Raw genomic sequence first — 21,921 nt, 5'->3', positions numbered from 1 at the left:
AATTTCTATTACAAATTAATTGGCGTCTATTGCCTCTAAAAATCAAAGAATCCTTAAAAAATAGTTTATAAAAAAATAATTTAGATTCTATAATAAATCATCGTTTTAAATTGAACAAAAGTATTTTTTATTTTTCACCATAATTACACATTTAAAATTTAGGTTAACAACGTGATTAGTGATAACAAATTTAAAATGGTAATCCGTACTCGGTAATACTCGAAAATATGAATTTTTGTCTTGTAAACATTATTATTTATTTTTCATTATTTTACTTCTTAGTTATTTTGTAAGGTCTATGCAATTTTCAAAACATACAATGAGTAAAAGACCAAGAACAGAACCACCAAATGATGATTTCTGGGGAGACGATTTCACTTGTGATGAAGTGAATACTATTGACAATATTGAAACGCTTGTTTCACAATCGCACTATCCCGGTGAGTAGCGTTAAAAAAAGTATAGATCGTTGATTTGAGGTATTTTTTTTCTCATAAATTAAAAATTCAAGCAAGAACAATTATTGTATTTGTTTTTTTAATTTATAATTATATTATTCGTAGAAAAACCAATATTTCAAGTGATGTGTGGCTTAAATGTGTAGCTCATTATATGTTTTGAAAGTAAAATAATAAATTATTGATAGTTAAATTTAATATTATTGTTTTAAATCTACATTTTGTATGTTAACTTTTTATAGACAAAATAACAAAAAGAAATACATTGATATTCATATGTTATATATTATACTTAACAAACATTACTTCCTTAAATAATTCTTATTAAACCATCTTTAATCAATATTAATGATATTGGTTTTATTTCAAACGAGTTTGATTTTATTGAAATGTGTCTTAATAGTATATTTTACAAAAGGTCCATAAGAAGCAATTGCCTTGGAGCAGCTCTCCTTACAGTATTTACGCCACTGATACTTAACAGTAACTATGATGTTCATTTTTGTACAGGTTTTTATATTTGGACCAACGTAATAAAAAAATATATTAATTATTTTTTCACATAAAACTATTTATATGCAGGTATATTCTCCATCCTAAATTTCTATCCAATATTATTCTTGTTTACTCTAATTAACAATATATAATAAGATATCCGTAATATACTGAAATATAGATTATATAATATTAATTTATAAGATTTCTGTTGTCATGTTTTTAGCTCATCTCAATGAAACTAATACCTATAATAATTGTGGGTTCAAAGTAGAAAGTCAAACAAAAGAAGGTGAAGTTAAAAATTTAAAAATGAAAATTAAGCAACTAGAAGTACAACTAAGTAAAACAAAACAAGAAAATGATGATAAATACAAACATTTGAGGATACAAATGGAAAGTAAGGATACAGAGTTAAAATTTCAAGTAAGTGTGTGTTTTTAATTTAAAAATCAGGATTGTAATTTTAATTTTATTGCAGAAACAAGAAATTACTGCGTTACAAAATAAAATTAAGGAAGTTACCATAAATGTTAGCAAAGTTGTTCCACAGAAAAATGTTTCATTTAGTTGTATGAAAACTGGTAGCAATTCTAAATTATTGTATGAAATATATATATTAAATATTTAATTTATCAGTGACGGCTCGTAGCGATAGTGCGGTGGTCTACATGCAACAATTGTTACCACATCTGACATGTGACTGTATGTTTAGGCACCATGAGCTTTAATTATCATTAGTTGCTACATGGACATAGGTTAATCAAACTGCCTGTTAAACAACCACGAGCCGCCGCCGACATAAACCCAGAATAATTAAATTTTATTCCTACTAATTAATCATTAAATATACAGACATGATGCTTCTGAGCATTTTAAAAAGACTACATCAACACAAACTTACCAAGTGAAAGAAAATTATCATGATTCTTCAATTGATAGTATTGTAGAAGAGATAAATAGACACAAAAATTATGAAAAACTGAAAAAACACTTGTACCCTGATCTCTATGGATGTCCCAATATCAATAATAGTAATATAATTTACAAACTATAATTTTATATAGTTATCTGATAAAATAATAAAACATTTGTGTGCTTAGATGTAAAAAACAACGGTTCAATACAAGAATGTCACATTATACTAACCAAAATTATAATATTAGAAGATTTTAATGGAGTCCAAACTTATTCTTTAATTAAAAAAGTAAATACTTAATGTATGATTTTTACAGGGCTTGAAACCAATTTTTAGAAAACCCAATAAAAAAAAATTTTATAATATTACTAAATTAGCTTAAAAACTAAACTCGGTTGTGTAGTCTGAAGTCTGATACAAATCTTATCAATTAGTAATAGATTTCAATCAATTCCAAAGTAAATATATCTTAATTATTATACAGATTATAAAAAATTCATTAAATAATTAATAAAATAAAAATACTAATCTAGGCTAGTTTGGATAAAAAAAACAGCTTTTTAACTTGATGTAATTTAAGTTAAATTATTAAAAATCCAAATTTGTATTTTTTGTTAGTTTTTATTCGTTTCATAATTAATTTCTTAACCAAGATTTAAATATTTGTATTGGCTTATGTTGAGTTACAATAATATTAATGGATTTCAAGCCCCAATTTTATGTAAATTACATATAATTTTAATATTCAATTTATATGCATTTTAGTTGTTCCAAAACTGCACTGATGTAATAGAATTAACAATCAATACTCTAAAAATGTCCCTAGGTAATGCTGATTTCGTAAAACGCGAAAAAGAACTTATATATAGCTATTTAAAAGGAAATCAACACAAATCAAAAACTTCTTTGTATGTATAATCAAATTTTAATTTAAATATACATTATTAATTCTATTTTTTAATTTTTTAGGTTTGATTTGCAATTTTCTTATTTATTAGATAGTATATCAGTATTAACTACTGTCACAGATCTTGTGTCAAAAGTTGTCTTTCATGATACAAATGACACATTTAAAACTATAATCTCATTTTTACAAATGATTGGTTCGCAAGTAATTAAATTGATTATTTATTTTGTGGATAATTTTCAGATACATCCCAGTCTTGAGTCATAACATTGCAAAGTCCATCTTCGAAGCAATAGTAACCACTTTTCAACGAGTCTGAAACGTCAGCAAAAAAAACTTTAGACATTGTTACAATCGAAAATTATCCACATATTTAATTAAATCCATAAAAGTTTTAACTCTCTGATTATTTATTTTGAGCATGTTTTTAATTAATTCTTTCTTATTTAAACAGAGCCTTACTTATGAATTTATATTAACTATAAAAATGATAGTAAAGTTTTTGACTAATGTTTGCAATAATCATAAGGATGTATCTGAACAAAAGTAAGTAGTTAACTTTTATAAAATAATAAAAAATTACTTAATTTGATAATTGGTTATTGATTTAGACAGTTGGAAATATTCAGCATAGTGAAAGAAATTGTATTTTGTCGCCCTCCTGTTGAGATCATACAGGAATTAATCAACTTGTTTTGCCAAACCACCATTTATCCTGTATTTACTAAGAACTTATGTCAACTACCTTGTAAGTTTTTAACGATAAGCAATGCCGATAATGGTGATACTAACAAATTAAAAAATGTTGAATCCATTTTATTCTATAGTTGTAGATGTTTATTAATGAAGGTCAAAATAAAGTTTTAAGCAAAATTTACATTTTACTCGTAAACTAAAATTTAAAAAAAATTATTTTTCGAAAAAATAAAATGTTTTGGATAAGCATTTCTGAATTTTGAAAAAATCCATTGCACTGGGGACGTAATCTGGTAATTTAGTACAGCTAAATTGTAATTTTTTGGGTTTTTCTGAAACAAGCAAAATGCTGACTATTGATTTTTGAGAAATTATATGAGTTATAGTCCCTTTTCTAGATCTACCAATAATCTCATTTCAGACCTAAAGTCTTAAAACTACACTTGAAAAAAAAGTTAAGAAAAATGTTCATCCCTTCTAGAAAAAAGATAATATTTGAGATATTTATTTAGTTTGTCAGCATTTATTGATCTATATCTAAGAAATAGTCCATACAAATTTGGTACTTGTTAAACTATTTTTTAAAAAGTTATTGAGAGCTGTAATTAAAAAATGTACATACTTATCATGATTTACTCGATTCTGAGAGAAAGTGGTTAATTTGTTTTGCCAAATTAAGTACCTTCTACGTTGTACGATTTCTATAAAGATGTGTGTTGAATGAATTGGTTCAGTAGTTTGAAAGATATCACAGGTCCAGACTCTACACACAAAAAAATAAAGCCAGTGGAACAGTAGAGACGGAGGATATTAGAGCTGGAAAGGTCCTATGTTTACAAGAATTACTATAACTGAAGGTGTGATTCGAAACTGTAGTCGTAGAAGTACAAATATCGATAAAAGCATTGTTTTAATGAAAAAAGTGTGCTTAACATTGTATTTCTAATTTTGTTGAAACTCATGTATCGTAATTATCAATATAATGAAAATATTTTTTTTAGGTTGTGATGGTTTGGTCATGTTATGAGAAGAGATAAGGCCAGAGGCATTGAGAGGTGTTATAAAGATGGATGGATAGAATACAGAGTGATATGAGGAAAGCTGGGTTGATTGAACGAGATGTAGAAGACTGAGTTCTTTGGAGGTGTAGGACTAGGGTGGGGCCAACCCCATGTAGTTAGGCGTGTAAGGTGAAGATAAAGAAGAATACAAATATTTTTCATATATCTGTGTACTGTTAATTCATTTACATGTAGCAACCTAGAAATTTTAATATGGTAATAAATATTTAAGTGTAATTTTCCCCTTTTTTTTCATTTATAAAAATTAAGTGACTACAGATTTTTGAGAAAAGTGTATATTATATAGTGTATGTGTTAGTTAAAAATTAAAATGTGAATTTTGCTTGGGACTAGTAACGGCGTTGGGCATTGAATAATTTGTTATGTAGATAAAGCGATAAATAAAAAATTATCTTACTAATGTAATTTTAATATGATAACAAATTTAGTAAAATTTGTATGTTATATTTAACATAAATGGATCCTTCATTTACACATAACTCGTAAACAACTAAAGATTGATTTTTTTTATAGAAGTTATTTTATATTATATTTTTTAATTTATTATTTACACTGTATGATGAAGTAGTGTATTTAAGTTAAAATGTTATTCATAAATCATAAATAAAATAAGTATTCTTTATAATAATTAATGAAAATGTATTTGAAATTAACTAAAAAATTATGTTTTCATAAATAAAAAATTAACAGATTATCTATTATTTATTGTGTTACAACAAATTTGTATTCATAATTTAAAAGTGGTTTATTATTTAATTTAAATTTTGCTCAACACTGATTAGTAAAACATTTTAACTATTTTTATTTATGTGTAATCCATTTTATGAATACAATTGAGTGTGTTCCATACCCATGGATACATGTATGATTATGAACTTATTTTTCTCCAATTAATTTAATTTGTAACGCCTCTCTTAATAAGTAGATCTTGTAAAAATATAAACCACATCCAGTCTTGGACAACGTCTATCTTGAAGTGTTGCTAAGATCGAACCCGAGACATCTAGCACACCGAGTTTGACACCTTTACTAGCCTCACAAGCATTAACATATATTTAGCATTTTTTATTTGTATTTTTCTTTTTTAGCTCAAAAAACATTTATTTTATCTGAAAGCATAAGTACATTTACTACAGGTAAAAATATTCATTTTTATTTTACTTCAAATAATTCTATTTTTACTAACATTGTGCCATATATACATTTAGGAACATGTGTGCTTCGTGTATTCTGTTTACAATTGGAAATCTTAAAATACAACTATTACATTATATCAGATTTTTTAAGTTATGTATATGTTCTCCTAAATAGTAAGCACGTACCTAAATGGATGAATAAACATCCAAAAAAAAAATGTGAATGTACATCATCCTTCATTGAGTTAATTATACACTTCTTGTATATAATCTTCAATGACTACGAAAAAGGTATTTAAATATTATATTTTTAAAAGACTAAAGAGTACTTATCATACAATTTTTAATTGTTATTTTGTTTGTATATAAATATAACACATTTATACTGTATATATTAGATCGTCCAAGGAAAATCGATTTTTTTCTACCCCCTAATCGATTTTTGTTATATTTTTTTAATGAAAAACTTAAAATTCCAGTAAAAAACAGTAAATGCAACATATTTGTTGTTTCTTTTTACAGAAAGAGATTTATTTACTCATGATGTATTGAAATTGGTGGAAGAAATAATAGGAAATAGCTACTGTATACTTTATCGGCTAGGAAAGTTGGATGATGATTTCCGCAGTCATATAGGTAAATGTAAGGGGCGGTATGATGCGATTGTTGGAAAAATTCAAAAGCTTAAAATCTGCAGTTCAAACAGTAAATATGAGTTAAAAATTAATAGATTAAATTCTTAATATTTTTAAAAATTAAAATTTGTAAATGTATGTTTATTTTATTTTTGTAAAGAATTTTTAGTAAGAGAATTAAAGCGAATTGAGTTCAAATCGTTACCTAGTAGTCAGTGCAGTTCTAATTTAAAGTATGAAGCTTTTCCTATTGATATACCAAAATTCACACAAAAATCACAATGTCAATTTGAAGAGCCAAACAAACAAAACAATGACAAAATATTTCAATAACCAGCAAATATCTTTGATTAAATTCCTCCTTGTCAAAACAACCATTTATTCAGACCAAAATAAAGTATATTTAATTTATTTACATATTTATATCTATATATATTTTAGAAATGCATTAGTTTCTTGTAATTGTAAATATCACCAGAAACCAGTAGTTCCTGATATTTACAAGTTTTAATCGTCAAGTTCTTCTTCATCACTAAAATATGAATTTTTGCGATATACTTTTTTATGATGTAGATCAGCTGAACTAGATTGTATACAATATTTTTCTTGCTGAAAGTTAAAAATAAACATGTCAACATAAATTCATTCATTGTATTTTATTTACTCTTACTTCTTCTTTTATTGCAGCACTTAAAGTTTCATTGTCCGACACATCGTTATCCTCGTTTTCACTTTTCGCGTAATTGGAACATAATTTAGTTTTATCATAAAACTCTATGTCTTCATCAGAACTTGGGTAAAGTATTTTATTCTGTATAAGGTATCAAAAAAATATATAAACATTACTTATCTTACTTTAACAACAGTAGTTTTAAAAAATAGAGATTTGCGTTATTATGTTCAAAACGTCAACTGATTTTATGTAGGATTCCTGCCATTTTTGTGCATAATAACACTTATACGTATATTTTAATATCAATGTTTGTTGAAAGTACTTAATAATTTGATTTACTTTTGTATCATTTTCTTTGCTGTTTTGACCTGTAGGTTTTTTTTTTTTTTTTTTAGGTGGTGGCTGCCGTTCTCCCAAACAATTTTCTGGACACATATAACTAAGATGACCTTCTTTACCACATTCATAGCAGAAGCTTTTATCACAATATTGGCGTTTTCGAATGAATTCAGTACTTCGACCATTATCTACTGCTATAGAACTTTTTATTGAACGTCCAAACATCTATAAAGTGGATTTAAAATTTTTATTTTTATAATTTTTTTCTTAAATTATTTATATTTACTTCAACACTATTTGTAGCTTTAACACATGTGTTTGCATCATCTTGATTCAGAAATAAAATAAAAGCTATTCCTTTACTCTGCCGTGTGTTTTTATCTTTAACAATAGTAACTCTAAAAAGAAAATAATATACTAGTCGGTAGAATTTTTTTATAAAATCAAATTAAATGAAATAGCAAAAAGTATATAATGTGTAATATAAACATTAGTATATACACTAATGTTAATAATACTAATTTACTATATTAAAATTACTATCTTGATAAAAAAAAAATACATAGCATTTCTTGATAATCAATGGCTAATGGTTGGGATTAACTTCACTAAGGACAATTGTGTGAACCTTGGAATATATATATATATATATATATATATATATATATATATATATACAAAAAATTGTTTTAAAAGAAATATTTAAGATTCTATAATAAAATATTTTAGTGTATATTACTCGACTTGATTTAATTTACAGACTATTTGTAGAATATTGAATTTTAAGGGAAGTCTGAGTAGAACCTACAAACGAACATTAAAAACAATGAGAGAGAAAAGTATTTAAATATGCTTTGGGATAATGAATATATTGTGTATTGGTTGGGTTTACCAATATAATTCATAATCAAATGAATACACAACAAACTAAAGACAAGGGAATACTCATTTATAAACCTACTCTTGTATCTATACTGGGCATTGAACATATTCAGTTTGACTTAGTTAACAATACATTCACGCGGTCCACATCATTAGTATTCACTATTTAGTCATTTTTTTAGATCTAAAATCAACAGCAATAATGGGAAAAATCAGCTAAGCTTTGTTTTAACCAAGTTAATATAATTTTGATATAGTAAAGACTATAGTACATATACTATTATAGATAATAGTATATATCAGAACTATAAAAGTTATATTATTAATAAAAGAAATTTCCCATAAAAACTTACTTCACAATTTTCCCATATTTTTCAAGTACTTTATGTAAGTCATTATTAGTTAAATTAAACGGAATGTTAGACATATACACAGTGCTTTTACTTGGTGCTAATTTATTCATAATTTTGAACTTTAAATAATTTAGTTTCACGTAAAATGTATACAATATTATAATTATTATTATAATTTTATATATTTTATATATATAAATAGGGTAGACACTAAAACTTATCAAGTAATATCTGATAATACTAATAGATAAGAATTAATAAAACATTTTACTCATTCTGTGATAACAGTGTAATATTACGTTGATCAACAGCTAATAACATAATGATAACATTACATTTCTTAAAAAAAAACCAGGACTTACGTTGTTAGTTTTTACTTTTTAGTTTAATAATATTTTACCATTCAAAATATTAAACAATATTGTTGTAGTTTTATAATTTTTTAATAACTTTTTATTTAATACTGGTTTTTGAATAAAAAACAAAATATGTTGTTATTAAATAAAATGATTGAAAAGTCGATCTATTACTCTATGTGATTAATTATTATATTTTCATCATGTATAAATCATATGAAGATTTGCTATTCAAATTACTAGAAAATATCAACAGTTTTAGAAGAAAAAATGTATAGTATAACTTTTTTATAATGTAAGTTTTTTACTAAATAATATCTTATATTAGACATGAATCATGGCTTCTACAATGAGCCATACTCATATTGTAGTCCTATGTGCTGTTGCAAACTTTATAAATGCTGCTGACCGTGTTATTATGCCGATTGCTATAATACCCATGACAAGTTACTTCAGATGGTCAATGCATTGGCAAGGTTGGATATTATCAGCATTTGCATTTGGCTACCTTACAAGTCAGGTAATAGGAATTATTTTAGTAACTAAAATAAAGACCTATATTTAAATTGTACACTGAATTTAGATTGTAGGAGCATGTGCTGCAAAAAAATATGGAGGAAAATCTATATTATTGTTATCTGTTTTATTATGGTCAATATCAACTATTATAACACCAAAAATAGCTCATAACATATTTGCTTTAATATTATGTCGAATAATGTCTGGATTGGGAGAAGGACTAGGTATATGTTTGTACAATTTTATAAATTTAAAAAAATATATCTAATAATTTCTTTTTTATGTATATATATATATTCATTTGTAGGCTTACCAACAATATTTCATATATTTGGTAACAATATTGCTGTGAATAAGCGGTCTAGTGCTTTCGGATACTTAGTAGCTGCTGGTTCAGTTGGTCAAACTATAGCATCTATGGTAAATCAAAAAATATATAAATGTATTCGTTTTAAATCAATTTGAATAAAACCAGATATGATTTAAAACCAGATATGCCCTCATTTGGTATGGCAGACTAATTTTTATCTATTCGGTTCAATTGGAATTGTTTGGTCAGTTATTTGGGTTTCATTATATTCAGAGAAAGAAATAAGGACAGAAGAGCTACCGTTAATAATAAATACCTCATATTATGTAAGTTTTTGGATGTTTTTATATATAATTTTTAAAAAGATTATACAGGTTTACAAATTTCAGTCATCTTTTGGATTTAAGAAGACAAGAGTGTTTTTTCTCGCATTTTTGCATGCTCAATACAAATCTTTTACCTGTTTCCTGCCATCAAGTCAGATTTTGTATTTTGGAAAAATTGCGTTGTTATAGCAAATGATTCTGATTGCATAATAATTATACGCTTCCATTACCTGATCCAGATGATTCACAAAATGTCCTACCCTAAAATCATAGAGAGAATTTTCGTCAGCCGTGTATAAGAAAATTATTAAACAACAATAACTTTACTATATTTTTATTCACCACAGCTGCATTAGTATGGGCATAATTTAAAAACATCCTCTATAAAAAAATAATTTATACTACAGTCAAACTATCGTGAATCTTTTGAAAAATAACTTTCAAATTTTGTTGAAAATCCATTTTATACGTTCCCATTTAGATTTTACTATGTTATGTAATAAACCGATTTTCATTTAAAATCAGTTTCTTGAAATTAAATCAATTAAATTTGCAATTTTTTTAATATTAAAAAAAATGTAATAATAAAAAAGTTAATAAAAAATAATAATCAAAAAGTTGGCTTCCTACATAACTAAAGTGATACATCCGAAAAATTAATTAAATAGTCAATCAGAAGGTTCAACACATTCAAATGTATTCCTTTTTATACTAACAATTTGAAACTGAACCAAAAATTAATCTTAAAAATGTATATTTAATATTAGCTTGCATGTTAGGAACTATGGTTTGATAATTAAAACACCAAAGCATACCATATTTTACCAATGTCAACATAAAATGACATATACATTTCTGCAATCCTACCACTAATATATTATGCTCTATTTATTTTTACAGTTGTATTAAATCTAGTTGGTTATAATTATTATAAAAATAAATAAATTGTTTCATGAAAAGCAATAATAAAATATATTATTTCAGAATGCAAGTGTAAATATGAAATTAAAAAATTTTTTTGTTCATTGGCCTTTATGGGCAATATATATTGCTCATTTTTCAATGAACTGGTCAAATTACATAATAATGCATTGGCTTCCTACATATTTATATTATTTGGGAGCTAATCCAATCAGTATGAGTTTAACGGCTATTCCATACATCTTTAATTCTGCGTTTGGTGTTGGTATGTTAAGCTAACATAAAGTTGAGAACAATTTTTAATTATATTTTATCTATTTTGTTATTTTCTGGTAATAGTTGCAGGAAACTATGCTGACAAATTAATTGACCGTAGATGGTCGATTTTAGCTGTCAGAAGGATAATGACAACCATAGGGCTAATGGGGCCAGCTGTATTTTTGTTACTATTTTGTACAATGAACAATGTAGTAGCAGCAATAATGTAAGTAAAATATTTTTATTATTTGTAAAATAAATATCTAACTACCTGATGTTTTTTTTCAGATTTATATCATTATCAATGGGTTTATGTGCTTGTAATTCAGCTGGACATTTAAGTAATCATGCTGAAGTTGCTCCTAATCATGCAGGAATTACATTTTCTGTATCCAATACATTGGTAAGATAATATTATAATATAATGGTATTATAATTTAAAAAAAATCAATTATTGTTTTTTTTTGCATGGACTAATTTATATATATATATATATATATATATATATATATTATAAGTTTTATATATATATATATATATATTATAGTTATATAGTATATATATATATATATATATATATATATATATATATGTGTGTGTGTATATAAGTTTTGCCTCATAAGTACAGTTCATTTCCTATTGATTAATAAGATATAGTATAGTAGAATCTAGGCTAGCCATCAAACAGTTATTCAAATACTTTTATTTGAAAAAGTAAGTCATGTATTTATATATTTTTTTTTTATCTCACTGACTTGAATACAGTTATCATAATATATCTGCTTTTTTTTTCTTGAAGAAATAAATACTTTATATATTTTTTATGCATCTAATTGTCGTAAGACAAAAGAATACAGTAAACAGAATACAGTAATAATATAGTAAACTATAAGACACAAACTGGATTGATTTAATTGTACTTGTCAGAGATGCTGACAGTATTGCAGTTTGCTGTCTGGGTTCTTCGCGGATGTCGAAGAACCATTGTTATAATGAGTAAAGAGATTAATGGTGATAGGACAGGTAAGAGGTGCGAACGAATCACAAAACACATGTATGTGGAGAGGAAAGTTCAAGGTATGAATGAATCGCAAGACACGAATACTTGGAGGATGAAAGACAGGATAAAGTATGAGGTGCTAACGAATCGCAAGACACGGGTACTTTAAAAAGGAATGTATACTGTGCGAACAAATCGCAAGACAAGTGTACGAGGAAAAGAAAGTAAAAAGTACAAGGTGTTTAAAAAAAAACCAACACTGTAAATTCAAATTTGCATTAAAACTTTATTTCTAGTAACATAATTGTATGTATATATTTTATTTTTTTTATGACTAAAAAATTATTAATTATTTAGCTATTCATTTCATAAGTTATACTAATAACTGTTGTTTGCATATTTGACAAATAATAGGCTACGATACCAGGAATTATATGTGGTCCTTTGACTGCTGAACTAGTGACTGCCTCTCATGGACGATGGTATCCAGTATTCATTTTAGCAGCTGCAATAAATTTCACTGGATCGATTATTTATTGCAGTCAAAGTTCCGTTACACCAATGTTGTGATGTATTGTTATTAAAATTGTAAACAAATCTTAATATCAATATAGAGTAATTATTTTTGTTAATTCGTTTTAGAGTTACCAAAGAAATAAATTATTTATTGTTTGTGTATTTTATCAATATTATATATTTTATATTAACTATCTGTATCGTCCTACTATGAATGTACATATATAAATATTTTGGTAAAATACTAAACCAGTTGAAGAATTCATTATAATTGTGTATTTTCTTATAATATTACCATTGATGACATATAAATGAAAATGATTGAATATGTATTGTTAATAACACAGAGTATTAAGTTATAACTAATAGTTTAAAATTACTATGTGAAAGTCTGTAAACCACAATTATTAAAAACTTATGTCTAAAACCTGAGTATGAAAGTAGCACCATAAACTCATTTTCTTTCCACAATATTGTTAAGTTTAACTTGGTATTATAAAATATAAGAGCAGGTCCCCTCGAGTCTGTTAGCCAACAAAACCCTTCATACCCTGAACATAATTTTTGACGCTGCCTACACATATAGCTATTGCTTAAGACATAATATTTAAGTTGCGGCACATAAAAGAAACTTCAAGTTTCCATGGAAACAAACAAGATAATGGCATTTTTTTTCATTAACAGTCGTATAGTTTTATCTTTTAAATGTTATTATAATGCATTAGTGCAAAAATAATTAGCTATAAAATCATTAAATGGCACTCAAGGTAAATATTTTACTATGCTTTTATACAACTACACTTGTGATTAAGTAAATAAAAATAGATATGTGCTATGATTCTAACTAAATAGTTAAATTTGTAGTATTGTTTATGACTTGGTGCCTGGGCACAGATGTATGTAATTCGTATTAAATTTGATTTTATGGTACATAATATTAATTTTAAAATTAGGTACTTAACTATTGTAATAATTATATCACATTATTTTTTTGATATTCTTTTGACAGCGTATTACGTTTTTGGCGTATTATGCTATGTATACACCTTATCTGTCTTAGTTCAATACTTGATATCTACAATAACGATTTTCGATTGAATATTTGTTTTAGTTAGATTTGGACATAAGTGCTGCGCGTAATTCTATTGTATTGGAATGGAATAAGCCACCAGAATTATTGGATGCTCTTTATCAGTTGGAAGTGAAGGAAAAAGGGCGAAACTGGGTGGTTATTTACAAGTATCTATGACAATAGATCTACAAAAATAGATGTTACAATGAACTACATAATACTTCTATTATTTATACAATACTGCTAATTTAGACGCCTAAAAGTGGCTAAAAATAACTAATAGTTATTCATGTTGCAACTCATAAATGATTCTTGTGTTTGAGTAAAATATTTACTATTATTTATTAAGCCTATAAGCCAACATATAAGTAAAATTGATAGTTCTTAATTGTTATTATTTATTATGCCCATATGGTTTTTACACATAGTATCCATTAACGCCAGCATTTTTTTTTTTTAATAATTGGTGTCTTGGGTGCTAGTTTCTCATATTACTTTTTGAAAAAAAAAAAAAAAAATTGTGCATTTAAATTTTGAAAAAATGTTATGTTGCCATATGGCCACGCTAGGCGCTAATGGGTTATAGATGCAAATATGAAATAATGTCAGGTGTGGGGGCTGTGGGGCTACTCAATAAAATTACCTCTTCCCCTTAAAAACCCACAAAAATCCATTTGCCAATTTTTCAAAATAGACATTTTTAATCAGCTCTTTTCTCATTTTAAAAAATAATCTAAGCCATATGAAATTTAAAGTTAAATATTTATTGAGCCTTGAGTCTTGAGCCTTTAAATCGATCCTACCCAACTGAAATCTAAACTCCTTCAAAAGATATAATCCCCAAAAAAGGGCAAAAATCAAGGAAAGGTGGCATTTGTAAAGTGCCGGGTATACTTCATCCCTTTCTGTTTGTAACATCGTATCAAATATTTTAAATACATTTTCTATTTTTTAAATTGTATACAGCCATGTAGGTAATTAGGTCTGTACAATATATGTATCGGACCGTTGTGCCGTCTATCCAAATATTTAACACTAACGCTTTATAATTGTGTCTCTTGGTCTGGCTGAAGGAAAACTTAGTCTTTTTTTTAATGTTCACCTTCTTATTTAAAAACTAAAATAGGTGATGCCCCAGTTATAATGCGATCCATGTTTAATACTACTGATCCAAGCAATGATTTTTTATTTGGGTTTCCAAAAATAATCTTAAGTAACGCGTAATAAATATTTATATATATATATATATATATATATATATATATATATATATATATATATATATATTAATCACCCAAATGTTTTAACTTACGGTTAGGTAGACATACGATTTTCTAAAAAGTTTTATGATATTTCCTATACACTAAACGGCTAAATGTTCAACTTCTATAAGAACATGAGTTTTTCAAACACCCAAAAAATAAATTGTACGTCTATAACACATGCATCTTCTATTTTTTTTCTTTAAAGGGGCTTTGGAACTCGTTTTCAAGTAAACAGTTTATCTGGAGGTTTCAGTTACCAATTTAGATTGATCGTGAAACCTCAAGGTGCAATGCCAATCGTAGTAACTGCAAGCTGCGTTGTTAAAAGTAAGAATTTATCTATCTCATAAGTATGTTTAATAAAAGGACAATTTTTTTTTAAACGTAAGCCGCAGAATGTAATTACTTCAAGTAAACAAATTTTCTGAATTTCTTTGAAAAATCAATAATATAAAATGTTATTATTAACCAGACCTATTACTTATTAGCTATAGGTTAATGTTAATAGGTCTATGGTATTAACAGTTATATTTCATTCTGAAAAAAATTTCTGTTTTTTCTGTTTTTGTTTTTAACTTTAAAAGTAGGCAAGTCCGATCGACAAATTCCGACTTCACAATCGTTGACAATTCACAGAACAAAAATTAAATATACAAAAAAAAAAATTCAAAAATTGCTAAGACACTAAATTGCATTTGTCCTTATTTCAATGTTCTAAGAAAGACTGTGAATTAAAAGACGAAAAACAAATCTTTTAAAACCATTATCGCATGGTTTATTTCCCATAAAGTTCAAATGCGCCAACTCAACCTGAAACATTGGCGTAATTCAGATGTTAAAATTTTATGAGTACCACCTATTAACTATTATAGATTTTTTAATAGGTATTCACTAATCTTATTAACAACTAATTAACTGGTCTTCTTATTAATATCTACGGTAAAATGTTTGTTTAGATGAACCTCCATCAATTACACAGTTTCAACAAAGTATTAACCAGAATTTACCTGCACTTTTTCGCGAATTTCTGGACACAAGACCTAAGGAAATAAATATCTATAACGATGTCGGCGATTGTGCATTGTCCAAGGCGTGCGCTGCTGGCCATACGGATATGGTCCTTACGTTAATACAAAATGGCGCCGATGTGAATTTACCAAATATGTTAATGAAAAAAACTCCACTAATGACTGCTGCTTTTCATGGACGTTGTGACATAATTAGAATTTTAGCGCACAACAATGCGGATGCTAAGATGAGAGATATGTCAGTACATAATATAATGTTTAAAGTTGTTTAATACCTTTTTGAATACTTGTGGATATGTATTCCGTGTACCCCAGCACCTGTATTATAATTTCTTGTACTTCTAGAAATAACAAAACAGCTCTTCATTACGCGGTAGATGGATCTCAAAATTGTGCCATCGAAATGCTTTTGACAAGAAAATGGAGCGATGTAAACGCTATCGACTCGAAAGGGTGGAGTCCACTCATGAGAGCTGGTGAGTATATATGGTTAATGGTTATGGTATATTTTATTGTATAAATCATTTAGGTAAAACGAAAAAACCCTTAATAATGAAGGTTTTTTCGGTTATCAATTTAAACTAATTATTAAGTTATGCATATTTTTTTAGTGATAGTATTTAGTAACGCTGATTTACTTAGAATACTTATAGACAATGGAGCAGGCCTTCACATGAAAGATATAACTGGACAAGATGTTTGGCAATTGGCTCATACTACAAACAATTGGGAAGCATTAAAAGTGCTTTCATTATAAAAGTTTATTTATCGTGAAATCATTTCACATAAAACACTTACAAAAATACTTTTCAAATATCTACTCTTTTATTATATTACTAGTACATTGTACAATTTCTCATGTGTTCGCTTTCATAACTGCGCTGCAGTATCATTATAAATAATTAATTAATATTATGGTAATATTTCTTCCGACATGTCACCTTTATTATTGGTAACCAATTAAGGTTTTTTTTATATATTCTTGTTTTATAAAAAAACATTATTTAGGCTTAATAAACCAAAACGACTTTTTCTTTCATAGATCATAGTAACTTTTTGTAGAATCTTATTAAAAATAAATTCATCAGTTTCCTCATGTTCCGTTTTAAAGTCGCCAAAACACCCCATAAAGACATAATATGACATATATTATATTATCCTCAGAATACATATAATTTATTTAAGATTAACCCAACCAACACTGATACCACAAACCAACCACAATATATTTTATCATGCACTGTATGAAGGTATTCCAAATATTGGTTCATTAAAAACACAAATATTCATTTCATAACTAATGGTTTTATGAAAACATTATATATGTCCACATTAATAAAACACAAAAGTAAAGCATTAAGTATCAGTAATGTTTATTATTACAATAATATAGTATAGCATTAAGACACTTACACGAGTTACATTTTTAAGTTTTTTTTTCAAGAAAAGAAACTTTCTTATTACATTTATCATAAATTATAATAAACTACTTCTAAAATGATAAAAAACTTTGTTTAAAAAATTATATTTATATATTATTGTTGATATCAGTATTAATAATAAATAGAGTGTAGTTATAATTATATTTGGAAAAAATCTTGAAGCATTGTAGCTCGTCTTTTTTCAGCAATATCCATTTGGTTTTCTAAATCACCCCTATCTGTAGTTTCTGCTCTTTCAATTTTCCACGATAAATTTTCAATTTCCGCTTCTAGTTTAGCTTGCTGGTACTCAAAAAGCTCTTTTTTTGGACCATTTTCCAAATAATATGCATATGGATATGTGTACTGAAGGGTATACCTACATTTAGCTAATAATGTAGCAGAGTCTAATAGATACTGCCAGTCAATCCATGTACCTTTACTTGTCATCACTTTACTATTAATTCTTTCTTTAATTTTATCCAATGTTTGTTTCTCTAATTGCAAACTTTTTGAATGATTTTCCCAACGTTCATAGTAATGAAGATATTTTTTTAAAGCTTCACGAGCTTTAGCTGATTCTGAACCATTTTGTGGGTTTTCTCTATACTTCGAACAATCGTAATACTCAGTGCCATGTGCTTTCCAATCTCCTAAGCACATCCAACAAAAGTCAAATTTACAGCTTAAACACTGCATATGATTACAACCGCCATTTTTCTCAATGCATATGTTACATTTTGGACAATCTTTAGTATTGGCTGTAATATAATTAGCTGTCTCGCTATCATCTGCACATTTAGTTATCCATTTTTTGATAGTTGCACAATCTGTAGGTGCGTGGTAATCATTACCACATTTAAAACAAAAAGATGCTTCACATTGTGTACAAATTGCTTTTTTTGCTAAACTTTCTTTAGACTTTATAACTGCATTGCAATTCGCTCCTGGACAAAAGCGTAACAATGGATGGGATTTAATATACTCGCGGAAAGCAAAATGTTGGTATTGTTTTCTTAAAATTGGTTTATTAACAGTAGACAACACTATTTCTTCAGGTACTAAAAGTTCGCAATTTAGTGCCATACAAGATAATTCTGTACTAACACCTTGTTTAATTTTATTTTCAAAATGAGAACACCAACAGGTATTACAGTATTGATGCCCACATGCTAAACTCGTTGTTTTCATATTTTCTTCTATTGGTGCTACACAAACTGAACATATAAATTTTTCACTTTTTACTTTATTTAAAACTGGTTGTAATGTTTTCATTCTCGAAAGAACTAAAAGCTTATCAGCATCTTCAGTGTACTTCCATATTACTTCTTGTACTGCCCATTTATTTTCATAGAGCAAAACTTTTGACATTGAAGGTGTTACATGGATGCTTGTACACAGTTGTTCAACAAGCTCATTTAAAAATTTTTCTACTTCATCAACTGATAAACATTGTACAGGAAAATACTCAGGATCAGGATTATGAGGCGGACTCATAACATCACGATCTGCATTGTAATAATCCTCATAGTCTTCTTGATCTGAGTAATCCATGTCTTCATCATCATATTCAGACATTGCTGTAAGATTTGATAGCCTTTAAAAATGCAAAAATAAATATTTTAATCACCATAACTAAAAATTAAAAATATTTCTTTAGAAAAATTGTATGATAAATTTAAATTAGAAAATATTAGTCAGCATATATCTTTAACAGCGTGTAAAAACTCAGATACCTAAAAAAATAGACAGATTTACATAATGCCCAAGTAAACAAGATTTAAAAATACACGGATTTCTTATTTAACCAGTTGGCAGTTAATTTAAATACCAGAGAAGTTTTAACATCTACTAAAGATATTCTACCTGGTACTATAAAAAATAACCCTAGTAAAGTGAAACCCAAAACCAAATAAAACCAGATTTTAGAAAAACATTGTCCACCATCGGTTTTCTTTAAAATTCAAAATGAAAAATCTAATACAGTAAATAGGAATTTTCAATTTTACAGCTTAAATATAAAATATATTCTTCCCAATTATAAATATATATTATTCAGTTACACATTATAATAATTTAGTCTAGAAAAAACTTGTGGTTGAGTATAGTTAAGAAATTAAATCATTAAATATTTAAATAAACCCTTAGTCACAAAAATAATTCTCTATAGTGTTTATGTATTTCAGCAGCGCATACGATAGACTAAGAGTACGACTAACAGACTAAAAGTAGTTGTAAAGAGTCTGTTATAAGCACTGATGATGGTAACATTGCTGCCGAAATACATAACCGCTATCGAGTATTATTTTTATTATTAAGGATTTATTTAAATACATATTTTTTTATTTCTGAACTATAGAAATTTAGACTTAAAACATGTCCATTGCACTATTCAATCTACCGGTGTAATATGGAATCTGAAAACTTATTTGAATTTGTCATGTATTAAGATAATTTGAGATTGGTTTTCATACATGCATTCCAAATTGTATTTTTTAATTTAAAATTAGTTAGTGTTAAAACAAAATTTGAAGTATTAAAATTAACAATTAAAGTTAAAAAAATTAATCTAAATTAAACGTGTGACAAACTCAAATCTGTTCTCAAATTCCTTATAGCATCAGCAGATTGATCAGTACAAAAGATAAAAATAGATCCCTTTAAAAGTGCGATCAATCAACAGCAATCGACTACAACATTGATTAATGGTTTTTGTTTTCTTGAAAACTATGAAAAATATTGCTTATCTCAAATGCCTTTTAATGGTACAAATTAACTTTACCATCCCAGACCTGAATTTTTTTTTTTTTCAATTGATTTCTTTTTTAGTGCTGAAATCATTTTCAATGATGCAAAAAAAATTTGCAGATATGCTTAGTTTTTAAGTTACAGCTACTTTTACTTGGAGAATTATCATTGCGCGAGATGACCGTGGTGCGGCCTCCCATGGATGCAGTCACTGGAAGCTGTGTAACATGTGTTTGGCACAAAAAAAAAGGACTACGAAGGACATAGTTGTGTCGGCCGCTAGCCATTGCCGCCGCGCCCGTTGCCTACTGCTATATGGAGAAAATGTTTAAATTCAAGTAGCTGTAACTTTTAAACTAGAGGAGTCTGCCTAATTCTGACTTTGGATTTGTTATCAGCGTAAAAAACACTGTTTTATGGGAAATAAAAAATTGTCGTCGACTGCTGCAACTGGAAGGCCGATGGCACAGGAGTCTGAGACAACAATATTTCTCTAAATTAATATTTAAAACCTTCAGCGCTAATGACAGAAAAACAAAAGAAAAAAAGTGCCATTTACGCTGAAGATGACAATATTGTAGCTGAAATACGTAAACGTAGATTGTATTATTTTATGGTTACAGGTTTTAAATATTAATTTTTTTATTATATACAACCATAAGGTATATAATAAAAAAAGTAATATAAGATGCTAAAGTTTTTCCTAGATAATTCTCTACGTTTGCTGTAATTTCAAAACTAAGCGTTTTCGCAATTTTTTTTTACCGCCATTTACAGCTTGGAAAAACAATGGGGGGTAGAGTGGTAAAGTCGATTTAAACCCTTTTAACTATCAATAAATTGACTAATGCCAAAAAAAACGTTAATTAGCAGATTATTAGTTAATAACAACTTCTGATCCAACAAAAATATTAACTAAAAAAAGTTAGCTGATGAGTGATGGATGTAAGTTTTTAAATTTATAAATCAATATTTAACTATAAGTTAAACATTGATTTATAAATTTATAAGTTGGACAAGCAATTTGAATTACATCTAGGGTAAGTAGCAAACATATGGCTAGAAATCTATGACTGTGTCTTGGTGCATGAATGTATATTTTACCAGATCAGTCAAGTATAATTTATATTTTGACAAATTATCCTATAGTGTAATGATATACCAATTTAACATGATTATACTTACAAATTAATATTAACATTAATAATTTAATATCTAATATAAATGTACCAACAACAAATTATATATGTATAATAATAATTCAATGTGGGTCAGAATTTAGAATTTATTATCTGTTGAGCTGCAGCTGGTTTGTTGTATAAAAACATTTTAACATATTGGTTAAAACGAGAATATTAATGTTCATATTATTAGTATTTCGCCAAAAACTGACATTGGAATTTTAGCGATTACTCTCGTAAAAAAATAACATTGGATCTAATAGCACCATGAAACACTAATCTTCATGTGATAAAAACATTAACTAGGTCCGATAACAATAACAAAACATAAAACCTAAGACTATTCATTATAATCTATTTTGTCGTGATGTGACGTCATTCATAAATATAGATAAATATTTCAGTGATAAGATATCAAACAGTTA

The 21,921-nt window shown here is 26.9% G+C and overlaps 5 protein-coding genes across 7 annotated transcripts; 3 read left to right on the top strand and 2 right to left on the bottom strand.

The window, feature by feature from the left end:
* Positions 1-101: 101 nt before the first annotated feature.
* On the top strand, positions 102-7,411 carry LOC126837984 (uncharacterized). 2 transcript variants are annotated; one of them, XM_050572036.1, is made up of 16 exons: positions 103-212; positions 283-440; positions 1,180-1,379; positions 1,435-1,556; positions 1,809-1,987; positions 2,057-2,160; positions 2,638-2,780; positions 2,842-2,983; positions 3,234-3,325; positions 3,391-3,527; positions 5,646-5,693; positions 5,766-5,984; positions 6,216-6,398; positions 6,489-6,725; positions 7,016-7,124; positions 7,397-7,411. In XM_050572036.1, the coding sequence occupies exons 1-14, from the start codon at positions 196-198 to the stop codon at positions 6,659-6,661; spliced, it is 1,917 nt and encodes a 638-aa protein (XP_050427993.1). In that variant the 5' UTR covers positions 103-195; the 3' UTR covers positions 6,662-6,725; positions 7,016-7,124; positions 7,397-7,411. The 2 variants fall into 2 exon arrangements, with proteins under 2 accessions (XP_050427992.1, XP_050427993.1); XM_050572035.1 differs by having other exon boundaries at positions 102-212; positions 5,646-5,984.
* On the bottom strand, positions 6,690-8,759 carry LOC126837985 (zinc finger CCHC-type and RNA-binding motif-containing protein 1-like). Its single transcript, XM_050572037.1, has 5 exons — positions 8,576-8,759; positions 7,627-7,738; positions 7,341-7,565; positions 6,999-7,139; positions 6,690-6,937 (listed from the first exon to the last, which is right to left on the bottom strand). The coding sequence occupies exons 1-5, from the start codon at positions 8,683-8,685 to the stop codon at positions 6,836-6,838; spliced, it is 690 nt and encodes a 229-aa protein (XP_050427994.1). The 5' UTR covers positions 8,686-8,759; the 3' UTR covers positions 6,690-6,835.
* Positions 8,760-8,947: 188 nt separating this feature from the next.
* LOC126838305 (sialin-like) lies at positions 8,948-13,052 on the top strand. 2 transcript variants are annotated; one of them, XM_050572630.1, is made up of 9 exons: positions 8,948-9,203; positions 9,260-9,451; positions 9,515-9,674; positions 9,758-9,870; positions 9,943-10,086; positions 11,071-11,272; positions 11,347-11,491; positions 11,554-11,668; positions 12,680-13,052. In XM_050572630.1, the coding sequence occupies exons 2-9, from the start codon at positions 9,269-9,271 to the stop codon at positions 12,833-12,835; spliced, it is 1,218 nt and encodes a 405-aa protein (XP_050428587.1). In that variant the 5' UTR covers positions 8,948-9,203; positions 9,260-9,268; the 3' UTR covers positions 12,836-13,052. The 2 variants fall into 2 exon arrangements, with proteins under 2 accessions (XP_050428587.1, XP_050428588.1); XM_050572631.1 differs by having other exon boundaries at positions 8,948-9,226; positions 9,303-9,451.
* A 436-nt stretch (positions 13,053-13,488) lies between these two features.
* On the top strand, positions 13,489-17,070 carry LOC126838763 (fibronectin type 3 and ankyrin repeat domains 1 protein-like). The gene is made up of 6 exons (XM_050573442.1): positions 13,489-13,548; positions 13,893-14,020; positions 15,324-15,445; positions 16,075-16,384; positions 16,492-16,622; positions 16,758-17,070. The coding sequence occupies exons 1-6, from the start codon at positions 13,537-13,539 to the stop codon at positions 16,901-16,903; spliced, it is 849 nt and encodes a 282-aa protein (XP_050429399.1). The 5' UTR covers positions 13,489-13,536; the 3' UTR covers positions 16,904-17,070.
* Positions 17,071-17,502: 432 nt separating this feature from the next.
* On the bottom strand, positions 17,503-21,803 carry LOC126838578 (potential E3 ubiquitin-protein ligase ariadne-2). The gene is made up of 2 exons (XM_050573102.1): positions 21,501-21,803; positions 17,503-19,164 (listed from the first exon to the last, which is right to left on the bottom strand). The coding sequence occupies exon 2, from the start codon at positions 19,143-19,145 to the stop codon at positions 17,727-17,729; it is 1,419 nt and encodes a 472-aa protein (XP_050429059.1). The 5' UTR covers positions 19,146-19,164; positions 21,501-21,803; the 3' UTR covers positions 17,503-17,726.
* Positions 21,804-21,921: the final 118 nt, after the last annotated feature.

Source organism: Adelges cooleyi, unplaced genomic scaffold, assembly GCF_023614345.1.
Source record: "Adelges cooleyi isolate 19-005CV unplaced genomic scaffold, UGA_ACOO_1.1 ACOO_flye_CR_arks_rails_tigmint_CR_PRNA_30, whole genome shotgun sequence".
Classification (NCBI taxonomy): domain Eukaryota; kingdom Metazoa; phylum Arthropoda; class Insecta; order Hemiptera; family Adelgidae; genus Adelges; species Adelges cooleyi.
The sequence above is the reverse complement of the archived record's forward strand: the minus strand, read 5'-3'. Positions and strand labels throughout refer to the sequence as shown.